The sequence below is a fragment of the Pieris napi genome, chromosome 7 (genome assembly GCF_905475465.1).
Source record: "Pieris napi chromosome 7, ilPieNapi1.2, whole genome shotgun sequence".
Classification (NCBI taxonomy): domain Eukaryota; kingdom Metazoa; phylum Arthropoda; class Insecta; order Lepidoptera; family Pieridae; genus Pieris; species Pieris napi.
The window spans coordinates 1,496,628-1,522,944 of NC_062240.1; the positions used below are offsets into that span (position 1 = coordinate 1,496,628).

A 26,317-nucleotide genomic window follows, 5' to 3' on the forward strand; every position below is an offset into this window, starting at 1 on the left:
CCGACATTACAACGCCGTGCCCCGGCCGTGCCCCGGCCGAGCCACGGTCAGGCATGAATTACTTCATACAAAAGTATATCATTAATGTTAGACCGTGCCCCGGCCGGGGCACGGCCCGGTCGAGACACGGTGTAGCGTGAATCAGCCTTTTATATTGCGATGCGTACGATTTATATTACAAGAAATAACATGTGAATATTAGAAATTACCTACATAATAAAAACTTTGTTTAATGTTTATTCGTTGAAGTTGAAGCTAAAACGTTTCAAATCCTACAGAAAAAACAGCACAAAAACGGACTAACACACTACCTTACGATCAAAACATTCTTAAAATTTTATAAAAATCATTTAGTATCTTTTTAAAAAGTGTGGGTAAGCTTTCTATGTAAATGTTAGGTGAGGACGCGTTTATCTACGCCGTATTTCTTAAAACCAGCAGCGATTGTCTAAAGATTCATTAGTCAATTAATGATATTTATTGCAGTCGGATTAATGTGAAATCATAGACTATGCTATTTATGGCATAGGTCAGTTGTGTCACGTATATCCCTTTAAAATTCATATTACCCGGTTTACCTTGTGGTCTTGACCATAGAGTGTGTTATTGACATTAAGTAGATAATAATAATAAAGCCCGATATATTCCAATCATGACAAAAACAAATTATAATACATAGCTTAGATTATTTTACATTTTTATACCTATTTTTTTATTTTGCTTGTTATTCTATGTATATTCTAGCTTCCTTCAGTAGGTACCGTCGATCGGAACCCCTTCACGGGTAAAGGCCTCCTCCAGCTCTTACCAACTGACTCTGTCTATGGCTCTCTTTCTCTATTAAGTAGGTAATAACCGATTAAATAATCTATTTAAAATCAAAATTAAAATACATTGATGACTTCCTAACTCTTTTGAAGATTTCGATTGATAAATTCTTTTATTACAGCATCATTGCAGCATCCTTTTGACTTAAAATAGAATTTGAATGAATATAGCCTATGGCAAAAGAATTTTTATAGTAGTTTCTGAGTTTATATTGTTGAAAGCAGTGATGGCCTAGTGGCTTCAGCGTGCGACTCTCATACCTGAGCTCGTAGGTTCGACCTCAGCTATGCACCACTGATTCTTTTCTTTTCTGAGTTTACATTACAAATAACGTACTTACCTCTACAGTGTAGTTAAATGTCTATGTTCCGAGATGTTGCAAATTTTATTTGTAGATATAAAACTATTTAGCGCAGAACAAGCTAAATTGAAAACAGATTAACCAAGAAAAGTATCTTCGTTTAAATGATTCAAATCCCACGTATGCTCCATATACATTTCTATATTAATAACTTTATATTTAGCGCTCACTCATCTTTATTTAAAACCCCGATCGTGTGCACCGATCCCGACGCTAACACGAATTTATGTTGTAATTAACGTTTTAAAAAGCTTAAATCTCTTTGGCGAAAACAATGTTTTAAATAAACAAAATTGTGGGAACATGGCAACTCTTTCGTTACAACATTTATCACTGTAATTATGCATATTTCAAATTTTATTGAGCGTATAAAATAAGTTTTTTTCAGTACACAATATAGCCTGTGATACAGAAAAATATTATTTATATTATTTAGCATCTGTTGTTGTTTTTGAATCCTTATTGATTAGTTGCCTGTGGTTATATAGCAAGAGGCAATTATGCATGTGTCATTTGTATGAAAAGTACTTACTACTATTTCGGCGGGAATAGTTTCCATATTTCAAGATGCAAGTGTGTTGCCAACCTTTAAGCTTTACTTTATTAAGCGTTTACTACAAACCACATGTAATTATTGTTTCTATGGATCACTTAAGAAACGCCTGCCGTTTGATTAATAGCAATGTATTAGTTTAAAATTCAACACGGCGCTGGACAGAAACCGGTCGCTCCAGATGCAAGCCTGCTTCACGATGCTTAGCGAGCTCCCGAAATATAAGAGATACAGTTTAAAGTTCGCGGCTTATAATAAAGTATATTTCTTGTGTATATTGATGATATATTTAAAACGTAAAAGCGAATTCTATCTACAGCATATTCTAAATGTTTTTACAATTTGGTATATCATCCTTAGATAAATAGCTAACTCAGTCGATATCTAAAGTCGTATAAGTATTATCTTTAAAATCTCAAGTTTCTCGTACAGTTCGTGATTCCAGACTTCTATAGAGTCACGTTTCTCGTGCGATTTCTAAATGGGAACGCTTAAAGGGAATTTCTTTTTAATATTACGAGATTAAAGTAAAAGAATTCTTATTAGAATAAATGGAATACTCCTCCTAGTGTTAGATGGCTAAAACATGGATTAGTTATACAATTTATTGATTTGAGTCGATTTGTAAAAAAAATTACGGTATATGTTTGTTGATGACATGAGACCTTGAAAAACCGTATACATCGTGGGCGTCGTCAGATAAACTTGTCCCTGTCTTACATGACAGACATTCTGCGATATTTCTATCTTAAGTAAACTATGTATTCTTAAATAGCATTGTAGTACGTACATTGTTGTGAAATCTATAAATTAGTTAAATATTCAAGTTTAATTGTTAGTTTAATGCATCTGAGTTCGAACCGGTAATTTGTTTTACCATTACCATTGGATCATCGGGAAAACAAGGAAACTGGTCATTGGGAATTTAGAGCTCAGCGAATGAATGTAAGGAATTTTTAAGCATATCCCGTGGGCGTATAATCGGAACGAAACATAGTTTGAATAGCATTCGTATATTACAAAAATCATATGCAAAATCTTTATCTATATGTGTGTGTCCTTTGTGGTGGAATTCCTCCAAAATAGCGAGCTCGATGGTTATAAATTGGTTCGCTTAATAGCCCGCGAAGTATATTTCTACCGCTTGATAAAATTAATGCGCGTGTAGATGTGAAGTGCAGTATGCGATCAGGAATAGTATTATTATCAATGTTAAAGGCCTGTCCTCTCTTCCCATCTCTTCTCTATAAAAATAAAGACAACTAAAAGGTCAATGGCAAAAGATTTTAAGGGGTTCACATAAAAGGCAAGGTGCCTGTATAGCGTGGATGAGTATTTAGACCAACTTTTGCCAACAATTATATTTAAATAACTGAACTGTTAGTATTATGACATCATGATTATTAATATGACATCTGCATGTCTATTTTTGTATGGCTCATTGTGCGGGGTTTTTATAATTAATCAATCTGAATGTACCACTTTCTTTAAATAAACGATTTTTTATTTAAGAAGACTCCTAAAGAACTAAAGTTAAACCTTTTGAGTTAAAAAACCTAGTCTAGTGAATATAAGTGCAAGTACACACGAACATAGTGTCTAAACATTACAACACTAAGACTGTTAATGAACATTACCTCAGTTTAAGCTATTTATTAGTGTTGTAGAAAAATAAGTCAACATAATATTACTTATTAGCCATAATTATTGTGTTGGCTAGATTGTAATTCATGTAAAGTCGCACTCTTTTTGAAGTTATACTTCTTTAGGCGCGTTATGAAAAATTGATGAGAGTGAAATTTTACAATGCGCGCGCACCGTGACACAAAATTAACAGAATGAAACTTCATTCACCCACGGAAGATGCTACGGCATTGGACATAATTTAAAAACAACATTCGAATAATAATAGAATTTATGTTACACTTAATGTAAGAGAATAATAATAATAATAATAATAAATATTTATTTATTTAATTTTTAAAATGTAAACTGAACTTTATTGACTATAATAACTCCTTTTCCAGTCTTTGATTATTTAATTGTAATTAATTATTTGCATGCAATCAAAAACAATTTTTTAATAATGCCAAAGCGCACCCTTTTTATTTGTGAACTATATACTTAAAAAAAAAATTTAAGGTCTATTACAAGTAGGTACATTAACTTGCCGTGATATTTACATGGAACTTATGAGGTGCATCTTGTTAGGTGTTGCATTTGACCTAGCTTGTACTGGACACAATGGAGGGTCAAATTTCTAGCTCGGCTCGTCACACCGGTTTTGACTATCTTAACCTGGTATGCGTACGCCTCTAGGTGACTTTATTACTGCATATCTCACAGAAATGCGATTTTGATCCAAAACATGAACGCAGATTGTTATTTAGTTACCCACAACACGGGCTCCCTAGTGTGGCGACTAGCGAATATGAATTTTGTCACTACTTTATCTATCATGAATAAAGTTTTTAATATTATAATTTTTCATAGATGATAGTATTTTTTTGAATGTTTGTTGACGTTTGAAGTTTGACGCGTTAATCTATAAACAAATTATAATATACAAAATTATAATGGAATGTAAGTGGAATTGTGGAATCGCCCCCAGTGGAGGTCTTTCCTGGAAGATACAACCAATTATATAAAAAAGAGAGCACACTCCTCGCTCAAAGGCCGGCTACGTACTTAAATTGCGGATTGCGGCTGCCTTTTATGGCTGGCCCATGGGCTCGTTTGCCCGGCTATCTTAAAATAAAAAATCGACATATAATCCTTACCTACGTGCCTTTAATTAAAATCATCAAATAGCTGCAGAAAATTGATTACTATATTAAATCTACGTGGCTCATGTGGATGTACAATCTCCCTGGACCATATCTCAGGGAACCAAAAAACCAGTTTGGTTTTTAAATATTTTTTTTTGTAAAAACCGCGTAGGAAATGTTTAATATACACCGATAACTTTATTTTAATGGTATGTATTTTTTGTACTTTTTAATATTTGCAATGGCAAATTTTTCGCGAGAAATTAAGTTTTATTGCTTCAAGTTTATTAATACTAAGACATTATCATAATATAGACATCATAAGAGATCTGTAATTTTGGTCTAACCTAATTTTCTAATATTTCATATAATAAAATGTTCAATAACACTACTTTCAGTCACTATTAAGGGGAAGACACTCTGTTCTTGTGTTCTAGTTTTTCACTTACAACTGTTTAGCACGTACCACCTATAACTAAAAAAGCACCAATAATTTAAAGGAATTTCTCCTATTCAATCTTCTCACTAGGCCCGTGGTATCAAGAATGTGAAAAGCATCGACATTCACATGATGGTGGAGCCTATGTTCGTGGGCTCCAGCAGTCTTTTTTATGATTGTGGCGACATCCTTTACATAAAATAATACTTATAATATCGCTTGGAACGAAACTTTCTATACATTATATAATATAAGTACATATACTATTCTACACTAAGGCCAGGCAGTACATGAGACTACATATATTAAAATATTTTACGTTATATGAAATGTCTATGCAAATCTACAGTAGACGCACAAATAATTCAAAATGGCGGCGAGACAATGCAGTGTCTTCAGTAAACCGGACAGACTGGTCCAACGTGCAGGATTATTGCTTTGATTTACAATGTTTTGGTGCGCATTGCGTATTGCATTGGTTTTTATCCCAATATTATTGTTTATATATTCTCAATACGTACTTAAAATATTGTATAATTTTTATTTGATGTTTTTTAGGATACTAAGAATTAGTTGATTCTGAGCATTGGTAGTAGTTTAGCATGATGATTCTTTGAGAAGGAGGCATGAGAAAAATTGTGCACATTGAACAATTTGGAAAAAAATATATTACCCAAAATTAAACGATCTAATAACAGAGTAACAATTCTTCTGTAATTAGGCCCCTGTCTGCATTTTTTATCCTCAAAGCTGGATGCCTGCCTTGCGATTCTGTAACTCACTTTTCGAACACGGCATTCTGATAAGGTGGAAGCTTGTAGTTTATTGTTTATCAGAATGCCAAATCATAAAATGACTGCTTCACGACTGATTTGAGAGCGACCGCCGATTCGAAAACCGCTGTGTGAGTTCGAAAAGTGAGTTACAGAATCGCAAGGCTGGACTCCAAGTGATAGGCAGCGACAACTAGACAAAAAGAAAATTGTGGTTATACCGTCAGTATTACTTCTACCACTAGTATTCTAGTAAACGAAAGTAGTCAGAATGATAGTATATTGGAAATATCGATCGGCTTCATCAAAACGCGCAATTGAGATTAGGGATTTACCACTATGTGGAACCAGCTACCCACGCAAGCATTGCCGAACGAAGTCGACTTAGGGTCCTTCAAGTAAAGAGCAAATTTTAAGAGGCCGTCAACGCACTCGCGAGCCCTCTGGAATTGAGTGTCCATGGGCGGGGTGGTATCACTTAACATTAGGTGAGCCGCCTGCATTAAAAGGTTATTTTTTACTTAGACTGCTTTCGGAAAGCAAAAGGGACCACAGATGCTAACCGGTCCAAGACAAATTAGTTCAGAAGTTTTAATTGTATCCTGTAGACTGTGCTTTATTAAGCGAATATCAAGTTATATTTCCTACATAAATTCAATCTTAATTCCTGTTCAAAATGAAGATAAACGCCAACGCAACTCTATTTAAATTTCCATATACAGGTACTATCTTGGGACTTGTATTCTGCACTTCATCAGCTTCTAATAAGGTGCATTTATAGATGAAGTCATTCGCAATGACCATGATTTTGCCAAGTGCTTCATGAAATAACGTGGGTAGACAACAATTGTGATTGAGGGTCAATGTACTCATTCATGTGGTCAGAACTAGCTGTGGTAATACTACTTCTGCCAAGGCTTCACTTGTCTGTATTAAATCTTGGTGACTAACTTGACTCATCTCAACTCTTCAATCTCAAGTCTCCACCATCGCCGTTCAGTTGCCTGCCTTTCATTCTTCTATAGATTTCACTCTGGAGAATGCTCCATGGAACTACACAATCTGGTTGCGTCATCCCCTTTCAAACAACGCTCATCTAGAAGCACGATATCTCTCTATATTTTTACGGATGAAACGCAATAATAATAAATTAGCGTCACGAAGATATGCAGCGTTTTTGTCATAGAAAAGGGAGGGATCGATTGATACCGATTGAGAGAGAGTTCGAAGGGCGAATTACCTTATAGAAATTATATTTTTAAAATTTCGCAAAGAGAATTTATGAAATATTAGTATTTCATATTTTATGCAAAATAATTTATTGAAATCTCAAATGAAGAATTGTAAATTAAAATGCCACGTGTTTTATTATCGAAGAAATAAATTAAATATATAATTTGTATTAATTTTCGACACTTTTAATATTTTAATGATAATTAAATTCCTAACATATCTTCCCTTTTCCCTCCCTCCAAGTATCGGAAATCTAAATTTTTAGATTTGTATAAATATAAAAAAGAGTTAAAAATTTGTTTGCCAAAGAAGTTTCACTACTGACATGTGTACTTTGTACGCACGCACTTTTTATACTTCTATACTAACTCAATTTATCTAAATAATTTCAATATACTTCCCATAAAATTGCATTTAAAATGAGTTTCACATACAGAAAGCCCTCATGACAATTAAAACATATCAGTGGTTAATTCAATTTTGTTACTAACGACCCGTTTCATCTTAATTTAACGTGAAATCAATTAACCATTGTTAAAGTGGTAATAACTATCTATTTGTTTATATAATACCACAAACATTTCATATAAAACCTACGCGTAACCGGTGGGCTAGCATAGAAAATCTTTTTTATAGAATTTGATTTGATTATTCAATAGACTAGAGCGATACAACGATTATAGCGGTCATACAATTTTGCGATACCATTTTTATAGCACGATTTGTACCCTCGAAATAGGCTTCAGTTTCGGCGCATACCTTTTCATCTGTGTAAAATTTCTGTCCAGCATTCTCGTGAGGTAATTAATCTGGAGAATACGGTGTATGCGGAAGCAATTAAAAGCCCACTTCATGGAATTTAGCCATCGTTTTCGTTGATTTGTGATACGGTGCATTGTCTTGATGAAACAGCACTTTCTTCTTCTTCACAGGAGGCCGTTTTTGCGCCGAATATCTTTAAAATGATAACTGAAACTCCATCTCAAACTCAAAATAATTTTATTGATGTAGGTAACCAAGACACTTATGAACGTCAACAGAAAATATGTTAAATTGATTCAAAATTTACGGTAAGTACCAGTTCGCAAGTCAAGGACGTAGAGTGGGCAAGAAGAACTGGCAGGAAACTCTCCGCCTCTCTTTTTAATCGCATGAGCAGCCATAAATATTGGAACTAGATCAAATCAATCCCAAGGATTAGGATCATTTAAATAATCGTCAAATTTATAAAAACCTTTATTTATTAATTTACGTTTAGTTTTGAATTTATTCTGTGGTAATTCTCTAATAATTGTAGCTCAGTTGTTTTAGCTATATATATATAGCTATATTTATAGTCGGTTGAAGTCGGTCGGCTTGAACTAAATAATTATTGTTTAATGATTTGTTGATAGCTTAAAAACCTTAAACTTTAAAGTATTAAAGTCTGTTTGTAAAAAAAAAAAACAAACGAAGTGTCACATTGTTCTGTTACTTCAAATAACAATCGGGCATCAATTAATAATTATATAATTATTGAGCGCCAAGTATTTTGCAATTATAATCTGCGTTTAACGGCCTATTGTTTCCCTTGACATACGTAGGATTTTAGGGCTTTCAAGGGCACAGGTCTTTGCCCTCGAGCGCGGCTTAACAATATCTATAGTAACCCATAAACGTTATTTAGTTAAACGTTTTCTTCGTCACCCTTACTTGTTTACAATTCTCTGGCTAACCTTTCAATGGAAATATTTTCAGTGAGATATAGTATTTGTAAAGTTTAATTTCGATAATCATGTCTTATTTAGGTTTTCATAAATTTAATCGATTTAAGTGTCACCGACCTCTTATTTAAAGTGGAAGTCATTTAACTTCACCGGTAGGCGTACTCTGTAACTTCACAATATAGTTACACAAACACTTACCACGTAATTTTAAGTGTGCGACATCAGTGCTAGCGATATTAGATAAAATAAAACGTTGTTTTCATCTAAACAGCATCATTATTAAATCAAATCAAGAGTGTAGATTCCAAATACACGTTTACTAGGAGTTGGTATGGGTTACAGAATAGCCCTGCTTTCAAGGATTGTAGAATTTTGCATTATTTCGCAATAGGGATATTATTTTGATTTAGTTTGTTTCTTTGTTAAATTTGAGCTATGTAATTAAAAAAAAAGAGCGTACCAATTCTCAAAAAGCCGTCAACGCACTCACGAGCCGTCTGGCATTGAGTGTGTCCATGGCCTTATCACTTAATGTATCAGATGAGCCTCCTGTCGGTTTGTTCTATATAAAATATGTGCTCTTCCAAGGCCTCCTCCAAATCTCGCCACTCTCTGGCATGTGCTAATCTCTTATATTTAGGATTCAATCTAATATAATATAATCTATATATTATATAAGTTTTAGCTATTTTTAATTATTTTTATTATTACTATGTAAGTTAAGAAAATTGTAAATACTGTATATTTGATTATTATGATTACTAATAAATATTATATTATAATACTAGCTGATCCGGCCAACGTCGTTTTGCCATGTACTTATATCATTTATAATAAAAAATAGGGGTTGATCGTAGAGGGGTGTAAATTAGGGGTTGTATGTATTTTTTAATGTTGTCTCATAAAAAAATAAAAACAGAAAAGAATATCTAAAAATAAAAAAATAATATTTAGGGGTGAACTCTACCCGTAACATTTAGGGGGATGAAAAATAGATGTTGTCCGATTCTCAGACATCCCCAATATGCACACAAAATTTCATGAGAATCGGTCAAGCCGTTTCGGAGGAGTTCTACAAACACCGCGACACGAGAATTTTATATATTAGATAAAGTAAGTTATTTTTAATAAACATAAGCTATATCATGTTGCCTATTTAAAAATCGCGGTGTTCATAATTTTTATGAAATTACGTTTCGTAGTTTAAACGCGAGAGAAATCCCGGCACACTTGACACATCATAACAAATGATAAATGATAAATGTCTGACTTTCACAATGTCTGATCGGATTGACAGTACAATAATGAATAGAACATAGAACGAAGTGGGTTATTGGAACCAAATCTTATTTACTTGATTTATTGAAACTGCTGTATAATTAATAATTAGGTATCTCACTAGTTGTGTATTGGTTTGACCAAATTCGGTCTTAGTAGGAGATTAATTATAATAAAACATTTTGAACGGTATATCCAACAAGATCCTTTCAATACGAACTAAAAATTCCTGGGATAAGCGTTCAAAACAACATCATAAAAAAACAAACCACATAATATTTAGTGCGAAAATGTTTTAAGTTATCATTTACAATGAACCTATAACTGAACCACAATAATTTATTTTAGAATCATAACCTATAAATAAATAAATAACCAAAGTTAAACAATGCAAAACTAATTGCTCGATTATTATATTTACAGGAAGTTTAGAGCACTGTTAGACCTTTTTAGCTTTTTTTAGATTTTTCAAATTAATTTACTCTTTAAAAGGCTTAAGTAACAGTCAACTGTGAATGCCTGACTCTGAGTACGACTTTAAGAAATCTAGTTAAGTTTGTATTTTTGTGAAACTCTAAATGGATTTAAAAAAACTACTGTAGCAACTTTAACGGTTAAATCGAAAAACCATTTAAAATAAATATTTTAGAGAGCCAATCCTATTGGAGAGAATTCAGTCGAAGAGAATCAGTTAAAGATTATTTAAATTTGACAAAGATATTATGATCTAACAATCCATATCTATTTTTGCATAAAATAAAATATAATAAATAATTTTTATAGAACTTTTAATTTATACATTTACATTATCAAACAATAAGTGTTTCACAAATATTAGTGTCAATCCTTAAGTCGAATACAAGGAAATACGGGATATTGATAATAAATAAACATCATGAAATTAATACAATTATTAATTTAAATAATGAAACCATACGTATCTTTAGCGAGTACTGCTCATGTAAATACAATTTCTTTAAAGGATATAAAATTGAATAAAATTGTATTATTTACATAACTAAACATCTTGAGTGCTTTTCAGTAATCGTTATTAAAACGTTCCATTTCACGTTCCTTACATCAACACCAACTATGCAAAAATCTCAGATTTGTATTGCGCAGAATGGACATTCAACGACCGCTATTTAAAGCCTTGACTTGTTTAAACTAAAAAGAAGTTATAAAAAAATCCATGGCGCTAATTAACCTGCATCATAAGCACACTCCACATACACACACTCACGTATATACCAATACCTTTCACGCAACACAGCCGAATTAGGTGTTACTCAATTTGAATTTTAATTAAATTTTTCCTTTCGTAAATGTTTTTTATAAAATACACCATTAGCTATATCTTTATGATGATTGTTTTTGTTATATATAATTTATGTTAGCTGTTATATTACGAAATAAATAAATTAAGTTAAGAGATTGTCAGATACATGTTTACAGAAGCTGGTGTATTTGATGTATCTGTCGGATTCGATTTGATTCAATTGACCTTGTGTTACGTACAATTTATACATAATACTTAGTATAAATATAGATAGAGGGAACAAAAGACTCACCTATGTAAAAAAAATAAAAATGCATCGCAAATTTACTGTAATATAAGTATTACATAAGCAACACTAATCCTTATCAATTGATAACGGACGATACTAGCGAAATTATCAATTAATCACAAAAAGGAATGTCCCCTTTTCATGATTAGAAAAAAAGTGGGAAGAGCATTTATCAAATATAGACACATAGAATGGAATTTTAAACAAACTAATACATATATAAAAGTAAAAGACAAATAATATAAGTCTTTATTAGCTTTCACATTTGAACCCATATTTTCGATAGAAATAAACACGTAACCCCCGTAGTATACCTATTTTGGATGTAGAGCTGATCTAAATTAAAAATGTTTACCAAATAAGAATGTGAATGTGTGTGATTCGCAACGCTGGCACACATAGATAATTGAGGTTCAAGGGCAATCAACTATACAATAGCCTGAACTAAATCACGAATACACATTACATATAATAAGGAAATTCGATGCATTTATTTATATTGGAATTTATAACGGCTTGTATATTAAACCGAAATTCTAATAACAGCTGTAACACAAAAGGCATGAAAGAAAGGAAGGTTTTTCAGTGACCGGGTAAACTTGGAAAGCTCATGAAAACCGTCTAGTCGGCGTCTAGCCTCGCGCATGCACTTAGCTTAACTTAACTTGCCGGTTAGTATCGAGCGAACCTCCGAGAGGGGAGGTCATGTCGCAATGTCGGACGGACGCGAGAGCCCGTCGCAAAGCGGCCTCCGCAACCGCGTTTCTTTTTTCGAAAGAGTGTGGAGCGGGCGCAGCAGCAGCGACTCTGTGGATGCCACCACAGACGTTGATGACATAGAAAAACGCATCGAGCAACGCAAGCGGCGACCTGAGTCGCCCAAAATCGAAGTGAAGTTGAAACATACCCGTGACACTTTGTCGCCGGTAAAGACATTTGAAACTTCATTTCCCAATTTAAAACTACGGCATGTAGAAGCTGAAACGAGCAGGGAGAAGGTCGAAGAGGGCGACCTTACTTCTGGTGCTCGTTTTGTTAAGTTTGAACGTGTCGTGAAGAGGACAGTGGTGGAAAGGAGTGAGGAGAGACCGGAGTCGCCTCAGAGTGAATGGTACTCCGAGTACAAGCATCACGCGCTGCACAGTGCGCCCAAGGAGTATATGAGAAGCAGATCTGAGTATGACTCTCACATCGCTGAAATACGAGGTATTTTGATTTTCTTATCAAGATTAGTATGTATTAATTGAATGTTTTATTGTATGCGTATGCTGCTGTATTTTACCTAAACCACTGTCTGTCTTGAAAATTTAAATCAATGTTACCTGTTAATAAAATACAGGTTGTTAGTGGATGGAAAACGTATCGAAAGATTAGAGATTTACATAATATAAAAGTAGTATAATTCAAGCAAAATAAACACAAAATCCTGATAATTTAAATTTACAACAAATGCTTATCTCGAATAATTAAGCGTAAAGTGACTCAACCTGTTTTAAGTAGATGTTTGCTGCAAATTTATTCTGTATCCACCTTATCATATATTCAAGTCAAGACATTTCGCAAAAACGTTTTGTTGACAAATTGTGAATTGTTTAAGCCTTTGATGGCGCGTGTTTGGTTTTTGCATGCCAGAGAACAAGAATTACATAAAAGTATATTCTGAGGAGGAACAGACGATTTTTCTTTAAAAAAATTTAATAACTAGAAAAATTGGTTTACATATTGTCAGTAGGATGATAAAGGTATTTTTTTATTGAATTTGATTGACCGTAACTTGATACTTTATTGACACTGTAGCCTTCTCACACATTTCGTTACGCGCTAGTTTTCATAATCCGTTTAGCAAGAAAGTCTTACGAAAGCCAAGGGCATGGAAAGAAAACATGGAAAGTCACGCATGTAGATATATTACGAACTGAAAAACACAGTAATGTGAGCCGTAAGTGACAAGGCTGGTGAAAAACGTATAGCTTCGTTACCATGGTTACGTTCTGGATTTTAAGTAAACTATGCTGAATTTCGTTGCTATAAGCCCACAAATATTTAAATGATTATAGGATATTTTATTTCTTCTGACTGTATGTGTATTAGCGACGCTACCTATGGTCATACGAACTCCAATAAAAATGATAAACCTACTTTACATAAAATGCAAATTTTTCCGGACAGGTTTACTATCCGCTTACAGAAATAGCGCTCGCGTCGTGACATCGGAACAATTAACAATGATGTCATACATCAATTCTATTAACTTTTTTATGTAAGGAAAAGGAAAAAAAACTATTAACATATGAACTATTAACGTGGAATAATTTTCATTTTAGGCATTAAATTAAAATCCAACAATCCAAAAATCCAACTATGGATTCTGAATTACTCAAACTATCCAGATACAAACTCACATATCACATAAAATTACGCTAGCTGAATTGGATTCGAATCTAAAATCTTACTACGTTTTTTGGCGTGACACTGAGGTGCCAAAAACTAACACAGACACAGTGCACGCTTATAAGAACTCTTAGCTATCCTCTCAAATACAGGTGCATACGCATATTGTAACACTTTTAAACATGTACCATCTACCACTGGCTAATTGTTATCTAATTATCGACAACACAGTTAGTCCTTAGTGTGGGGACAAGCGTTAGATGAATTTTGTCACAACCTATTTGTCATGAATAAAGTTATTATTAATATTATTTAAATTCGACCAGAAAAGGCAAAGTTAAAGAAGGCGTAATACGTGATAGTAACTTTTACTTAAGGTTTAATTTTATTAAAGTTATCCCGTGAGCAATGTCTAGGCTCTAGTGCGTGCGTTTCCCAACCCTGAAACTGCCCGTTCTAATTTGTCGTGCACCATAATATGTACTTACAGTGAATAAAGATATCGTAAGAAAATCAATGTAAAATCTAAAATCTACGACCTGGCAATATAAGTTTGTATACCCGTACTCCTATCATTAGTAATAATGCTCTCCAGGATCTCTTGGCGGTCTTTATTGACTCATGTATACAGGAGATATTACTAGGCACAAGTGATAGTTTCCTCACTTACGTCTACAATTATTTTTTTTCTTAGATGAATCGCAATATATTTTTGGCCCCACCCGGGACATGACCATGAGATCTTTATAGTATTATAATTGTATAAGTAAAATGACCTTAGAGACGCATTAAACTCTCACAATCATTCTATGCGTAATAAGAGTGATGTCATTCATGCGGTGAGTCGGTCATGCTTATTTAAGTTACCATTTTGTTTTTTTATCACTTATATGGCTGACGGTTAACTTTTTCTTTTACTTACGGAGACATTGATGTATTTATTGCGTGTAATGTTTCTTCTTAACTATGTATAGAGCTGTACTATGTTTAATAGTTGATATGTGTAATAGCTTTTGATCAATGTATAGTAGGTACAGCGAGATTTAATTATAGTTATTATTCAATTTGCGTTAAGACGTTATTATAGTAATCATGTATAAGCTTTTAAAGGCTATGTCAAAACCGTTAACGACGACATCGTTTAGAACAACATACCTGTTATATTGAACAAAATCGAATGGCTGAATTATATTATATTAGGTACTTAATAACAAGCGATAGTCATAACAACGTCATCAGCTGTTATGACTATCGGTTTTTAAGACCAAATATAAGTAGTCCCTTCGTTATCGTTATAACAGATTTTGACCTGATTCATTTCTCAAACTGTAAGGTATTTTCCAATGAAAATATTTCCCCGCACTTCTCATGGAAAATTTGACTAAATTAAAGCTAACTGAATGAAAATAGCTATGCAGGTGATGTCATAGCGTTATCTCATACAGGTCAAGACCGGATCACGATGATAAAAAATCAGTAAACAACTCTCTTTAACATGTTAATTGCACAATTAACAAGTGTATCATGTTATTACAATAAAATTATAGATTTAGAATGACACGAATAAATTTTATGTTTTTGAGTTTTGATTAGTCTACTTAATCTAACTCTTACCAGTAACAGTTTTAAATATGCGGTTTATATATTATGTTACTATATATCCTGATTATATTAATGTTATATTACATATTCACATAGTATCGTGTTTATTACGAAATATAAAAATCATATCGTTTAAGCAAATTTATTATTAGCGATTTTAACTAGCAACAAAACAAATATATTATGGGATTTAGGTTACTTTAAATAAATCAGTAACATTACGTAAATTTAAATATTAAATTTAAGCGAACACAGAACACAGTCGCACTTATCTAATAGTATTCATGTGACTACTCACATTGTATGGAGAACGACCAACCAGGCTCCAGAAGATAAACCACTCCTTATATGGAAATTGTATAAGTTTTTACAACAAATTACCAAGCGAAATTAAAGAATTATCGCTCAATAAATTCAAAACTCTCGTTATACGTAAATTAATCAATAAAGCTTTTTATAAATTTGACGATTATTTTAATGATCCCAATCCTTGGGATTGATTTGATCTAGTTCCAATATTTATGGCTGCTCTGCCTTACAATTTGTATGACTCAAAACTTGGCGATTAAAAAGAGTGGCGGAGAGTTTCTTGCCAGTTCTTCTTGTCCGCTCTACGCCCTTGACTGGCGAACTGGTAGTAAATGTGAAATTAGAAGCATTAATATGGTATTGTCTTTTATTGACATGACTTTCACACAAATACAGATAATACAACTTTTTCTACAGCTGTGATACTTTTTTACATTCAACACCTTTTGTCTTCAGTCACCGTGACCACGCACGCTGTAAAGCACGCGAAACGTCGGTTAAATTTAAAATTATGAAAAATAATTGTAAATACATAACTTCAATCCGGAAAAAAAATGTTTTATTATCAAAAGCATTAATATGTATAGTGTATACACTAAGAGTACCTCTTCAAAAATCAGCAATTTGTAACCATCACGAGTCGTATTTTTGATATAAAGCGTTAATTTAAGAAAAACAAAACGGAAACTAGCCAGTAGTATTAGATTATACAGATAACGCTAATTAATGCATTTAATTTTGCTGCGAAATCCGAAATCCAACGTTTATTTTTTTCTTTAATTTTAAAATATTCAAATTCCGTGTAAAATAAGACTGAGGCGTAATCTAAACATAAAATCGCGATGTAAATATGAGATTAACTTCTGCTATTAGCTATATATTGTGACCTAATCATGTTATCTGTTTTTAAAACACACCTTCGGGTTCTGTTTAATCCGAGACGAGAGTTCTTTAGTTAAACGTATAATCGCATACTTTGTAAAGGCCAGAAGAATAAAGTCCTATTTATTTGTATCTGAAGTAAAGACGGCTCAATGCAATTTAAACGTATAGGGATAATGTTAAGGTTATATTGTTTACGACGTTATCGCGTAGGTATTTATAAAATATTTCCAACTTACTGAATATGACATTCTTTAAGTAATGCCAGAATTAATATAACACATAAACTCGCAAATCACTGATATTTAAACAATAGTGCACATACTTAAAATCTTAAACGACCCTCGCTGTGGAACATTCTGCTCCTCTCTGTACCTTCTCTGCTTTCATTGTATTTTTTTCTTTGATTATTGTTATTTTGTGTGTTTATGTGTGTGTGTGTGTGTTTTTGTTTGTAATAAATGTTATGTCTATGTATAAGTATAATATAATTTTAAAGCTGGTGCGGCTTGTGAAGCGGCTGAAAAAGCATGCAAATATAGGGGTCTAGGCTCCGAATATGATTTTGTCCCATTCGGTGTCGAGACGAGACCCTTGGTCCGTGGGGTCCTAGCGCTATAAGGCTTTTTAAGGAATTAGCAAATACGTTAGTCGACATCACAGGAGACCGAAGAGCTGGCAGCTACCTCGGACAAAGAATTAGTCTAGCTATTCAAAGGGGGAACGCTGCCAGTATCTTCGGAACCTTGCCTAAAGGGTCTCCTTTTAGTAATATATTTAAGTAATTATATATTCTCTCCCTCATAGTTATATGTCAGAATTAGGTACTGAATATTATGTATGTATTTAATTTTTCTTTTTATACATCTGTTATACGATCTAGCGGGATGGCTCTCCGGTAAATTTACTCTGTTTTCATTTTTAATTCTATTTTAAACTATTTTCCTATTGTTGTGTATACTAACAAAAGTGAACTATGTTGCATGTAATAAAGTATTATGTTATAAGAAGATACATAAAGGATAAATTAAATATTGTTAGCAGTTTATGTGGTATTGTCATCGTGGAACGTGACCAAACAATCTTCTTTGAAGCGATTGTAACATTCAATTTGTATGATGGCACGTCAGTGTGTATTTTTCCTTTGGTTGTTTTACAAACCAGACAATTATCGAATGCTAATATATAATAAGAATCTCTTCTCAATCTGGATTTGGATGATCCTATAGAAAGAGATGTTTATGCCGGATAGTTTTTTTTATGATTAATAACTGAAATGACTCAAGAATTTGCAGTCGGATATATTGTCAAAGGAATTTTATATCTGTGGTCTCATCAAATCCCAGACGTATTTTGTTTTTTACGTACGTGTAACTCTTTCAGACGTAGACAAGACTGTCTCTTTTATGTATCATTGAAGAGTAAACGTTATATATATTCCGTATATGTCTAGATTATTAAATTGTTCATTTATGGACAGCAATTTTTTCAAACGCCATTAAATTTTAGACTGCATATAACCTTGGCCTTGACGCACGACTGGCCGGAACCAGTTATTCAAATTTTCTTGATAACTTACATAATTTGTGCTAAATTTTGTATGTAAAATTACGTCATCAAAGGAAAATGGAGTAACAAATATTATAACAAAATATATATATATATATATTTGGCTTTTATAACGAAATTTCAGTAATTTTTTTCAAAGTCAAATCGTTTTATTTGTTTAGAATCACATTAACGTCACTTAAACCTTAGTTTACTATTCAAAACATACCCTGCACGTTCTACTCTGTTCTCATCCCGATTTCAATGTTTAGTTTTTGTAATCCGAAAGTTGCGAAATCAGCGCTTTGGATGTTGAGGAACATTGACTTTCATAGTAACGCAAACGTCGTGATCGCTGTCGCTTTCGGAGGTAACAGAGTACCATAACTGATCTGAGTTGGACGGTAAAGAAACACAGTAAAACATCAAAAGATAGACATTCATTAAAGATAGAGACTCGGTAGGACATCTTTTTCGTATATTAATAAGTATAGTATATTTAAATTGCGGCTAGTCTAGCGGAATAGTTAAGAATCACTGCACTCTTAAAAGTATATTTTATAACTGATCCCGGTTTGAGTCAGGAACTTTTTAACCAGATCCCAAGATCTACAAGATAGCCCCTTAAATATAACAATGTGGTTGTGAGCATCAGCTGCAAAAATTACATTTAACACAACACATCCTGCCAATTATGTACACGACCTCAATTTTTCACGAATTCAAAGTAACCCTTGTTGTGTATATTTAGTCTGTACTGAATCTATAGTGTTATGTAGTCTGTGTCTGTCACTCTTCCTTTTCCGTCCCTTAATTCTCTAGTCAATTGCAATGACTAATTTAATTTTAAATATAAATAAACTAGCAAACTCGGCGAACTCCGTTTCGCCACCAGATGGCTTCGTTTTATTTAACATTTCGTTTGATGATCCCGCTTTTCTGTTAAAATTATCTATAAACCTCACGGACCGAGGCCCGAGACCTTTCCAACGAATGCAAAACCGTGGAAATCGGTTCGTGCGTTCTGGAGTTATAGCGTCAGGAAGGAAAACCCGACTTATTTTTATATAGAGAGTCATTTTGCAACTGACACCAAAAACCACAAACTTTGTACCTGTAGGTTAATATAATATAGGTTACGACTTAATAATTAAAAAAATCCTTTTTTACAAATGAACGGTAATCTTGTTGCGAAAGAGATATGTTGCTTAGCTGAAGTATAGATAATATATTGGAAATAATTTATTTTTACGTTCATTTGTTTTTACGATCTTAGCTTTAAAGTGTGCCATTAAAGTCACTAAAAGTTCTACGAAAAGTGATTAAAATGACTTCTAAATGACAAATGACTCAAAGCAATTACCGGTTCTATAGACATTGCTTTTTAAGGATCAGTCGCGCAGATAACCTTAGAATGTGTTTAAAGATTTTACGAGTTAATTGGTTTGTTAATGGCGTCATCTTTGAGGAATTTCAATCGAAATTAATGAAATATTTTTCTAATACTATTTTGCACATTGCCAATATACATATATATTATATATATATATACCCTTAGTTAAGTAATATAAACCTTAACCTTTTCCTAGTGGGAGTGCCATGCTGTTGCCTTCGGGCTTCAGCCAAATGGGCAGGCACGACCGGGGCAGTACCACTGTCTCTCAGAAAACCGGCGTGAAGTGATGCAATAAGTTTGCCTTATTGTACTCGCGTTTCGTGCGGTGAGAGAGACTCCCGGAGCCCATCCCCCCCCCCCCCTCCCTCTACAAGAAATATGAAGGTGCAGAAAAAAAAACAGAATCTACCCCAGGGGGGTACCACACGCGCTCGCGGTGGAGAATCCCCCTCTGGGCGTCCAACACCGGGACACTCTGCGCCCGGTGGTGGACGCACAGGCTGCCCTTCGTATTCTGGGGGGGGCAATTCTGCGCTCGGTAATAATAACATTAATCGTTCTCGGGGCAAACGGAGCAATCCTACAAAGGCACCCCCGTCCACACTCGCCGTGGACTTCACAAATGTTAGGGGGCTCAATACCAATATCAACGCAGTCCACTACCATTTAGAGACTGCGAAGCCGGCCTTTCTCTTTCTTACCGAGACTCAGATTTCCTCCCCGGCTGATACTTCCTACCTCTCCTACCCGGGGTACAAATTGGAACATTCATTTGTGCCGCGGGCTGGAGTTTGCGTGTACGTCAGAGAGGATATCTGTTCTCGTCGCCTCGGGACGCTTGAAGGAAGGGACCTATCTAACCTCTGGCTGCGCGTAGACTGCGATGACCATCCGCGATTCTACGCATGCCTGTATAGGTCCCATAGCGGAAATACCGAAACTGACCGACTCATTGAGCACATCCAAATGGCTACAGATTCCCTGCTCGAAAGGGTTCCTACCGCTGAAATCGTGATACTTGGCGATTTCAACGCCCACCATGCCGATTGGCTCGGCTCTGAAACTACCGATCACGCGGGAAGATCCTTTCACGACTTTGCTTTAGCCTACGACCTGACACAAATGGTCCCTGCGATTACGCGAATACCAGATGTGGATGGTCATAAACCCTCTTTGTTGGACCTTCTGCTGACTTCACATCCGGAGAACTATCAAGTCTCTGTTGACCCGCCATTGGGTTCATCAGATCATTGTGTGGTCCGGAGTACTGTGCCATCTACGCGCCCTTCACGGCCCCGCTTTATGGGTTGTCGCCGTATTTGGCACTATAAGTCAGCAGATTGGGACGGGATGCGGTCTTTCTTTGCGTCCTACCCTTGGGGGCCTATGTGCTTTTCGCCGGAAGCTCCAGATTCCGTCGCCGCCTCTGTCGCCGAAGTGGTTCTGCAGGGCATGGAACTCTTTATTCCATTTTCTGCGGTGCCGATCGGTGGCAAGTCTCAGCCCTGGTTTAAACGTTCTTGCAAGGCGGCCTCGCGTCGAAAGCGAGAATGCTTTAAGGCATGGGCGGAAGCGGCGAAATCTCGTGATGCCAATACCAGCGAACTTAAAACAGCATATAACTCAGCCTCCAGGTCCTTCAAACGGGAAATCACTAAGGCAAAGTCAGAGCACATTGCCAGATTTGGCGAGAGATTGGCCCAACTCCCTTCAGGGACTCGAGCCTTCTGGTCTCTCGCCAAAGCTGTCCAAGGGAATTTTTGTCAGCCCGCTATTCCACCACTGCACAGGGAGGATGACTCGCTGGCCCACACTGCGAAGGAGAAGGCCGACCTTTTAGGCTGTCTCTTCGCGTCCAACTCGACTTTGGATGACCGAGGAAGATCACCACCGACCATTTCGCGGTGTGATTCTTCGATGCCGGAAATCACATTCCGGCAACGTGCTGTCCGCAGAGCACTATCTTCCTTGGACATTCATAAGTCGAGCGGGCCGGATGGTATCCCCCCAATTGTGCTGCGTACTTGTGCTCCTGAGTTGGCTCCGGTCTTAACGCGCCTTTTCCGGTACCTGTACTCGCTTGGCACTGTCCCGAAGTGCTGGAAAACCGCTTCGATACATCCGATCCCTAAAAAAGGCGATCGCTCTGATCCGTCCAACTATCGCCCAATAGCCATAACCTCCTTGTTCTCCAAAATAATGGAATCCATTGTTAACTGCCAGCTCTTGAGGTATCTAGAGGGCCACCAGCTGATTAGCGATTATCAGTACGGCTTTCGTCGTGGTCGTTCGGCTGGTGACCTTCTTGTATACCTTACACATAGATGGGCAGAGGCAATTGAGTCCAAGGGGGAGGCGCTGGCGGTTAGTTTGGACATAGCGAAAGCCTTCGATCGGGTGTGGCACAGAGCACTGCTCTCGAAGCTTCCAGCCTATGGGCTACCCGAGAAATTATGCGATTGGATCTCCAGCTTTCTGGCTGATCGGAGCATCAAGGTCGTCATCGACGGAGCATGCTCCGACCTTAAACCCGTGAACGCGGGGGTCCCACAAGGCTGTGTTCTATCCCCGACCCTGTTTCTTCTGCATATCAATGATATGTTGCAACTTAGCAACATTCATTGCTATGCGGATGACAGCACTGGGGATACTTTTTACACTGGCCGGGCAGGTATTTCTCGGGCAGTTGTCGATGAGTACCGGAACAAACTTGTGTCTGAAGTCGAAACTCTTCTACGTGGAGTCTCAGACTGGGGCAGACTAAACCTAGTCCAATTTAACCCCAAGAAGACACAAGTTTGCGCGTTTTCCGCTAAAAAAACACCCTTTGTCGCTACTCCTCTTTTCGAAAACACTCTACTTAAAGCCACAGCCAGCATTGGAATACTTGGCGTTGACATATCGAACGACGTTCAGTTTCGCGGTCACTTGGAGGGAAAGGCTAAATTAGCCTCCAAAAAGCTTGGTGTGCTCAGCAAGGCGAGACGGTACTTCACTCCGGGCCACCGCATGCAACTATATAAAGCGCAAATTCGGCCCCACATGGAGTACTGCTCTCACCTCTGGGCGGGGGCTCCCCAGTACCAGCTCCTTCCACTTGACCGTATTCAACGCAGAGCGGTTCGAATCGTCGACGACCAATCCCTTTCCGAGCGGCTTGATCCTTTGGCGTTGCGTAGAGATGTGGGGTCTCTCTGCATCTTCTACCGCATTTACCATGGAGAGTGTTCAGAGGAGTTGTTCGGATTAATACCTGCAGCTGAGTTTCGTCATCGGACGTCGAGGCAGAGTACGAAATTCCACCCGTATCACCTCGACGTCCGCCGTTCCACAACTGAGCGTTTTTCAAGGCAGTTTTTGCCGCGCACCACCACTTTGTGGAACCAGCTGCCCATTGAGGTATTTCCGAACCAATTCGACTTAGGGTCCTTCAAGAAAAGAGCGTACCGATTCCTGAAAGGCCGGCAACGCACTCGCGAGCCCTCTGGCATTGAGAGTGTCCATGGGCGGCGGTATCACTTAACATCAGGTGAGCCTCCTGCCCGTTTGCCCCCTGTTTTATAAAAAAAAAAAAAAGTAACTATAAAAAATATTCTTATCACTGAACATCGTATAAGAACTAGGTATATACTTTGTCATTGTCATAAGTACTCTCCACAAATTAGTTTTTCACCAATCTAACCCAACGACAATTAATTGTGATTTTATCATTTCCGCATTTTAATAAATTTTCTGTACTAGCTGAATATAGCTGTTACATTCAAAACGTAACGATTATATATATCCTACTTATACCTGTTGAAAAAGGTCAAGTATCAATCGATACCAAGGATTACTAAGGTGGTTCATAGTTAATTCGGAGCTACAATATCGATTTTAATTTGTTACATAATTAAAATAAAACCAACGCCATTCAAAATTATAAACGAGCTGTCTGTATGGTTGACTTGAAACACTACTTAAGTTAGCAAGTTTTTTGGCAAATTACTTCCGGTCTTCCCCTCGCTGAGGATCCCCTTTTATGGTACATAAACATACGTGGTGAACGAATAATATCCTCAACATAATTGCTAAAATTTAGTTGGATAAGTAGACATCATCCTCGCTTTGTTTTTACGAGATAAACAATGTTAAAACACATTAACATTATTTATGATGTAAAACAACATAAATATATGAGTCTTTCCTCCAACTTCGATTTTGTTCCCTTTGGAGTAGATACTCTTTGGCCGTGGGGTTCAAGTGCACAGGTGCTTATTAAAGATTTAAGTTGGCGCCTGGTAGATAGTACTGGTCATCCAAGAGCTGGTTAACGAATAAGTATCGCAATACAGCGAGGAAATGCTGCCAGCGTTAAAGGTACACTGCCACAGGGACCAAACTTGTTAAATTTATTTTGATTTTCTTTTTAATTTTTTTTATTATTATTTTATAGGTTAAGAAAATTGTAAATACTGTATACTTGATTGTAATCAATTAAATTAATACACATTTAAAACATCTATTCTCTATTATTATATATCTATTATTGTATTATTAAATAAATGTACTTGTTAATGTAACCTCGCTAAATAACAAACATATTATAATCTAGAGACTAGTTGATCATATAACATAAGCAATGTTCAAAGATCATAACGTTTCTAAGCAGGTTCCAAAGGCTTTAACGATGAAGTCAGCATACGAATACTCAGCCCGCTGGCCTTTTAGCAATAAATTAATTCAGTACTGAGAATGTGAACCGCCATCCATAAAAAGACCATGAACTTTTATGGGAAATAGACCCAGTATGGTTGTTATAAAGTTCAATTTCGCGTAACCACTGTAAATCTAGACTCGTTTGAGCAGGAATCCAAATAAGATAAAGGAGAGTTTGGTGGCAAACGTTAACGTTGTGTTACTTATTTTTTCTTTCTAGAAATATAGTAGAATTTATATTATACTAGCAGACCGGCCAAGCGTTGCTGTGGCTAAGATTTTTGTTATATTACATAGTAGTAAACTATTCAAGGGAAAAGGTAGGAGAACACCAATCCACCATGCTTTTTCTGTGGTTATGCCATTAAATTGTACCTTATGTGAAACGTTAGTACTTTCAACACAGCGCCATCTGTTAGAATTGTGACTATCAAATAATAAACAAATATTTTGCAGTAAAATAATATTGCGGGTGTAAATTGAGATGTAAGCTATCCTATCTTTTAAGTTGGATCAAACTACACACGGTGTGCAAATTTGATTGATATCGGTTCGGTAGTTTAGAAGTCCATAGCGGACAAGCAACGTGACACGTAATTTATATATATTAAGACTATAGGACTAAAACTTCTCTGTTCTTCTGAACAGAGGTTAATTTTTACTTTAGAGTACTTTAAAAAATATTATTTAGAGAACAAGACTAAATCAGGAAAACGAAAGAAATAGAAATTCTTCTAAGATCTTTGTTTATTGACACACACACATAAACACTTTCCCGCTAAGGCGTGGTTGCGTGATTTCATTCAACTAGGAACAATTATTAGCTGAGTTTCAAATGTTTGAGAGGCAAATACGAAATTCTACCCGTATCACCGCGTTATTTAAAGCCGGGTCCACATTTGTAGCATTTCGGTGTATCGTATCTCCGTTGCGTGGCTTCGGCGCGTATCATGATCGTTAGTTTGGACGCAAAATGATACCCGTTTATGATACATGCCGTATCGGATACGGCCCGATCCGCACTAAGCGCGTATCTTGATACACCTCGTATCCGATACGCGTATCACGATCGGTGGTATGGACGTTTTTTGATACTGTATCACGATACTGTATCGCGATACGATACTTGATACACCCCGAACCATCCTGTGTCGGTTTTTTCGCGATCATCAAAGGGAATACACAACATCAATGGGTGACATGCGAGTGAAATTTTTGTATTTTCCGCTGGTATGCTGAAATTTTAAAATCTCGCATCAATGGTATTCCACCATGTTTGTTTCGGTTTCTAAAGTTAAAGCCGATACACTGACATGATACAGCATTTGATAAGTATGGACGCGTTTTTACAAGATACGCCTTAAAAATACGACATGGACAAAATGAGCGTCCATATTTATGATACAAATACTAGATACGATACGACTGATAGTGATACGTCAACATGCTACAAATGTGGACCCAGCTTAAGGTAATTATTGCCGCGCACACCACTAAGTGGAACCAGTTACCCCCTGAGGTATTTTCGAACCAATTCTTAACCGTCAACGCAAATGCGAGGTTTCTGGCATAGGTCCATAGGTGGCGGCGGTATCACTTAACATCAGATTAGCCTATGAGGTGGTAGTCAAAGCGCCTAGATTATACTCAAAATGCAACAAAGCCACAGGTAGCAATATAATATTGATAATACGCTCATATATACTGAATATTACGTAAGAAATGATCTCAGGCGGACTGTCATGAACAAAAATAGCAATGTTTTCGTTTATTTTAGCAGTTATCGCACGCCTGTTCTGAGAAATCGCGACTTTAATGAAACGGGATTTAAAGCATTGATATGTTTTACAATGCAACACAATCTTTTATAATTATATATGATTAATGAAACTCCAATGTGTTGCTGAAATATTTAAAGAAAAAAAAATTTACACAGAATAACAAACACATTAAATTAAACGTCAGTTAACACATAATAGATAAT

At 35.8% G+C, this 26,317-nt stretch overlaps 1 protein-coding gene across 6 annotated transcripts in view; it reads left to right on the forward strand.

Moving 5' to 3' along the window:
• The window catches only part of LOC125050801 (muscle-specific protein 300 kDa), a 157,846-nt gene that overhangs the window by 17,674 nt on the left and 113,855 nt on the right, over positions 1 to 26,317 (forward strand). The window contains exon 1 of one of the 6 annotated variants that reach the window (XM_047650820.1): positions 12,202 to 12,713. The exons of the other annotated variants lie outside the window; for them this stretch is intronic. Coding sequence (XP_047506776.1) covers positions 12,221 to 12,713 — 493 coding nt within the window. The 5' untranslated portion in view covers positions 12,202 to 12,220. Of the gene's footprint in view, positions 1 to 12,201; positions 12,714 to 26,317 lie in introns of those variants that run through there. 6 annotated transcript variants of the gene reach the window in all.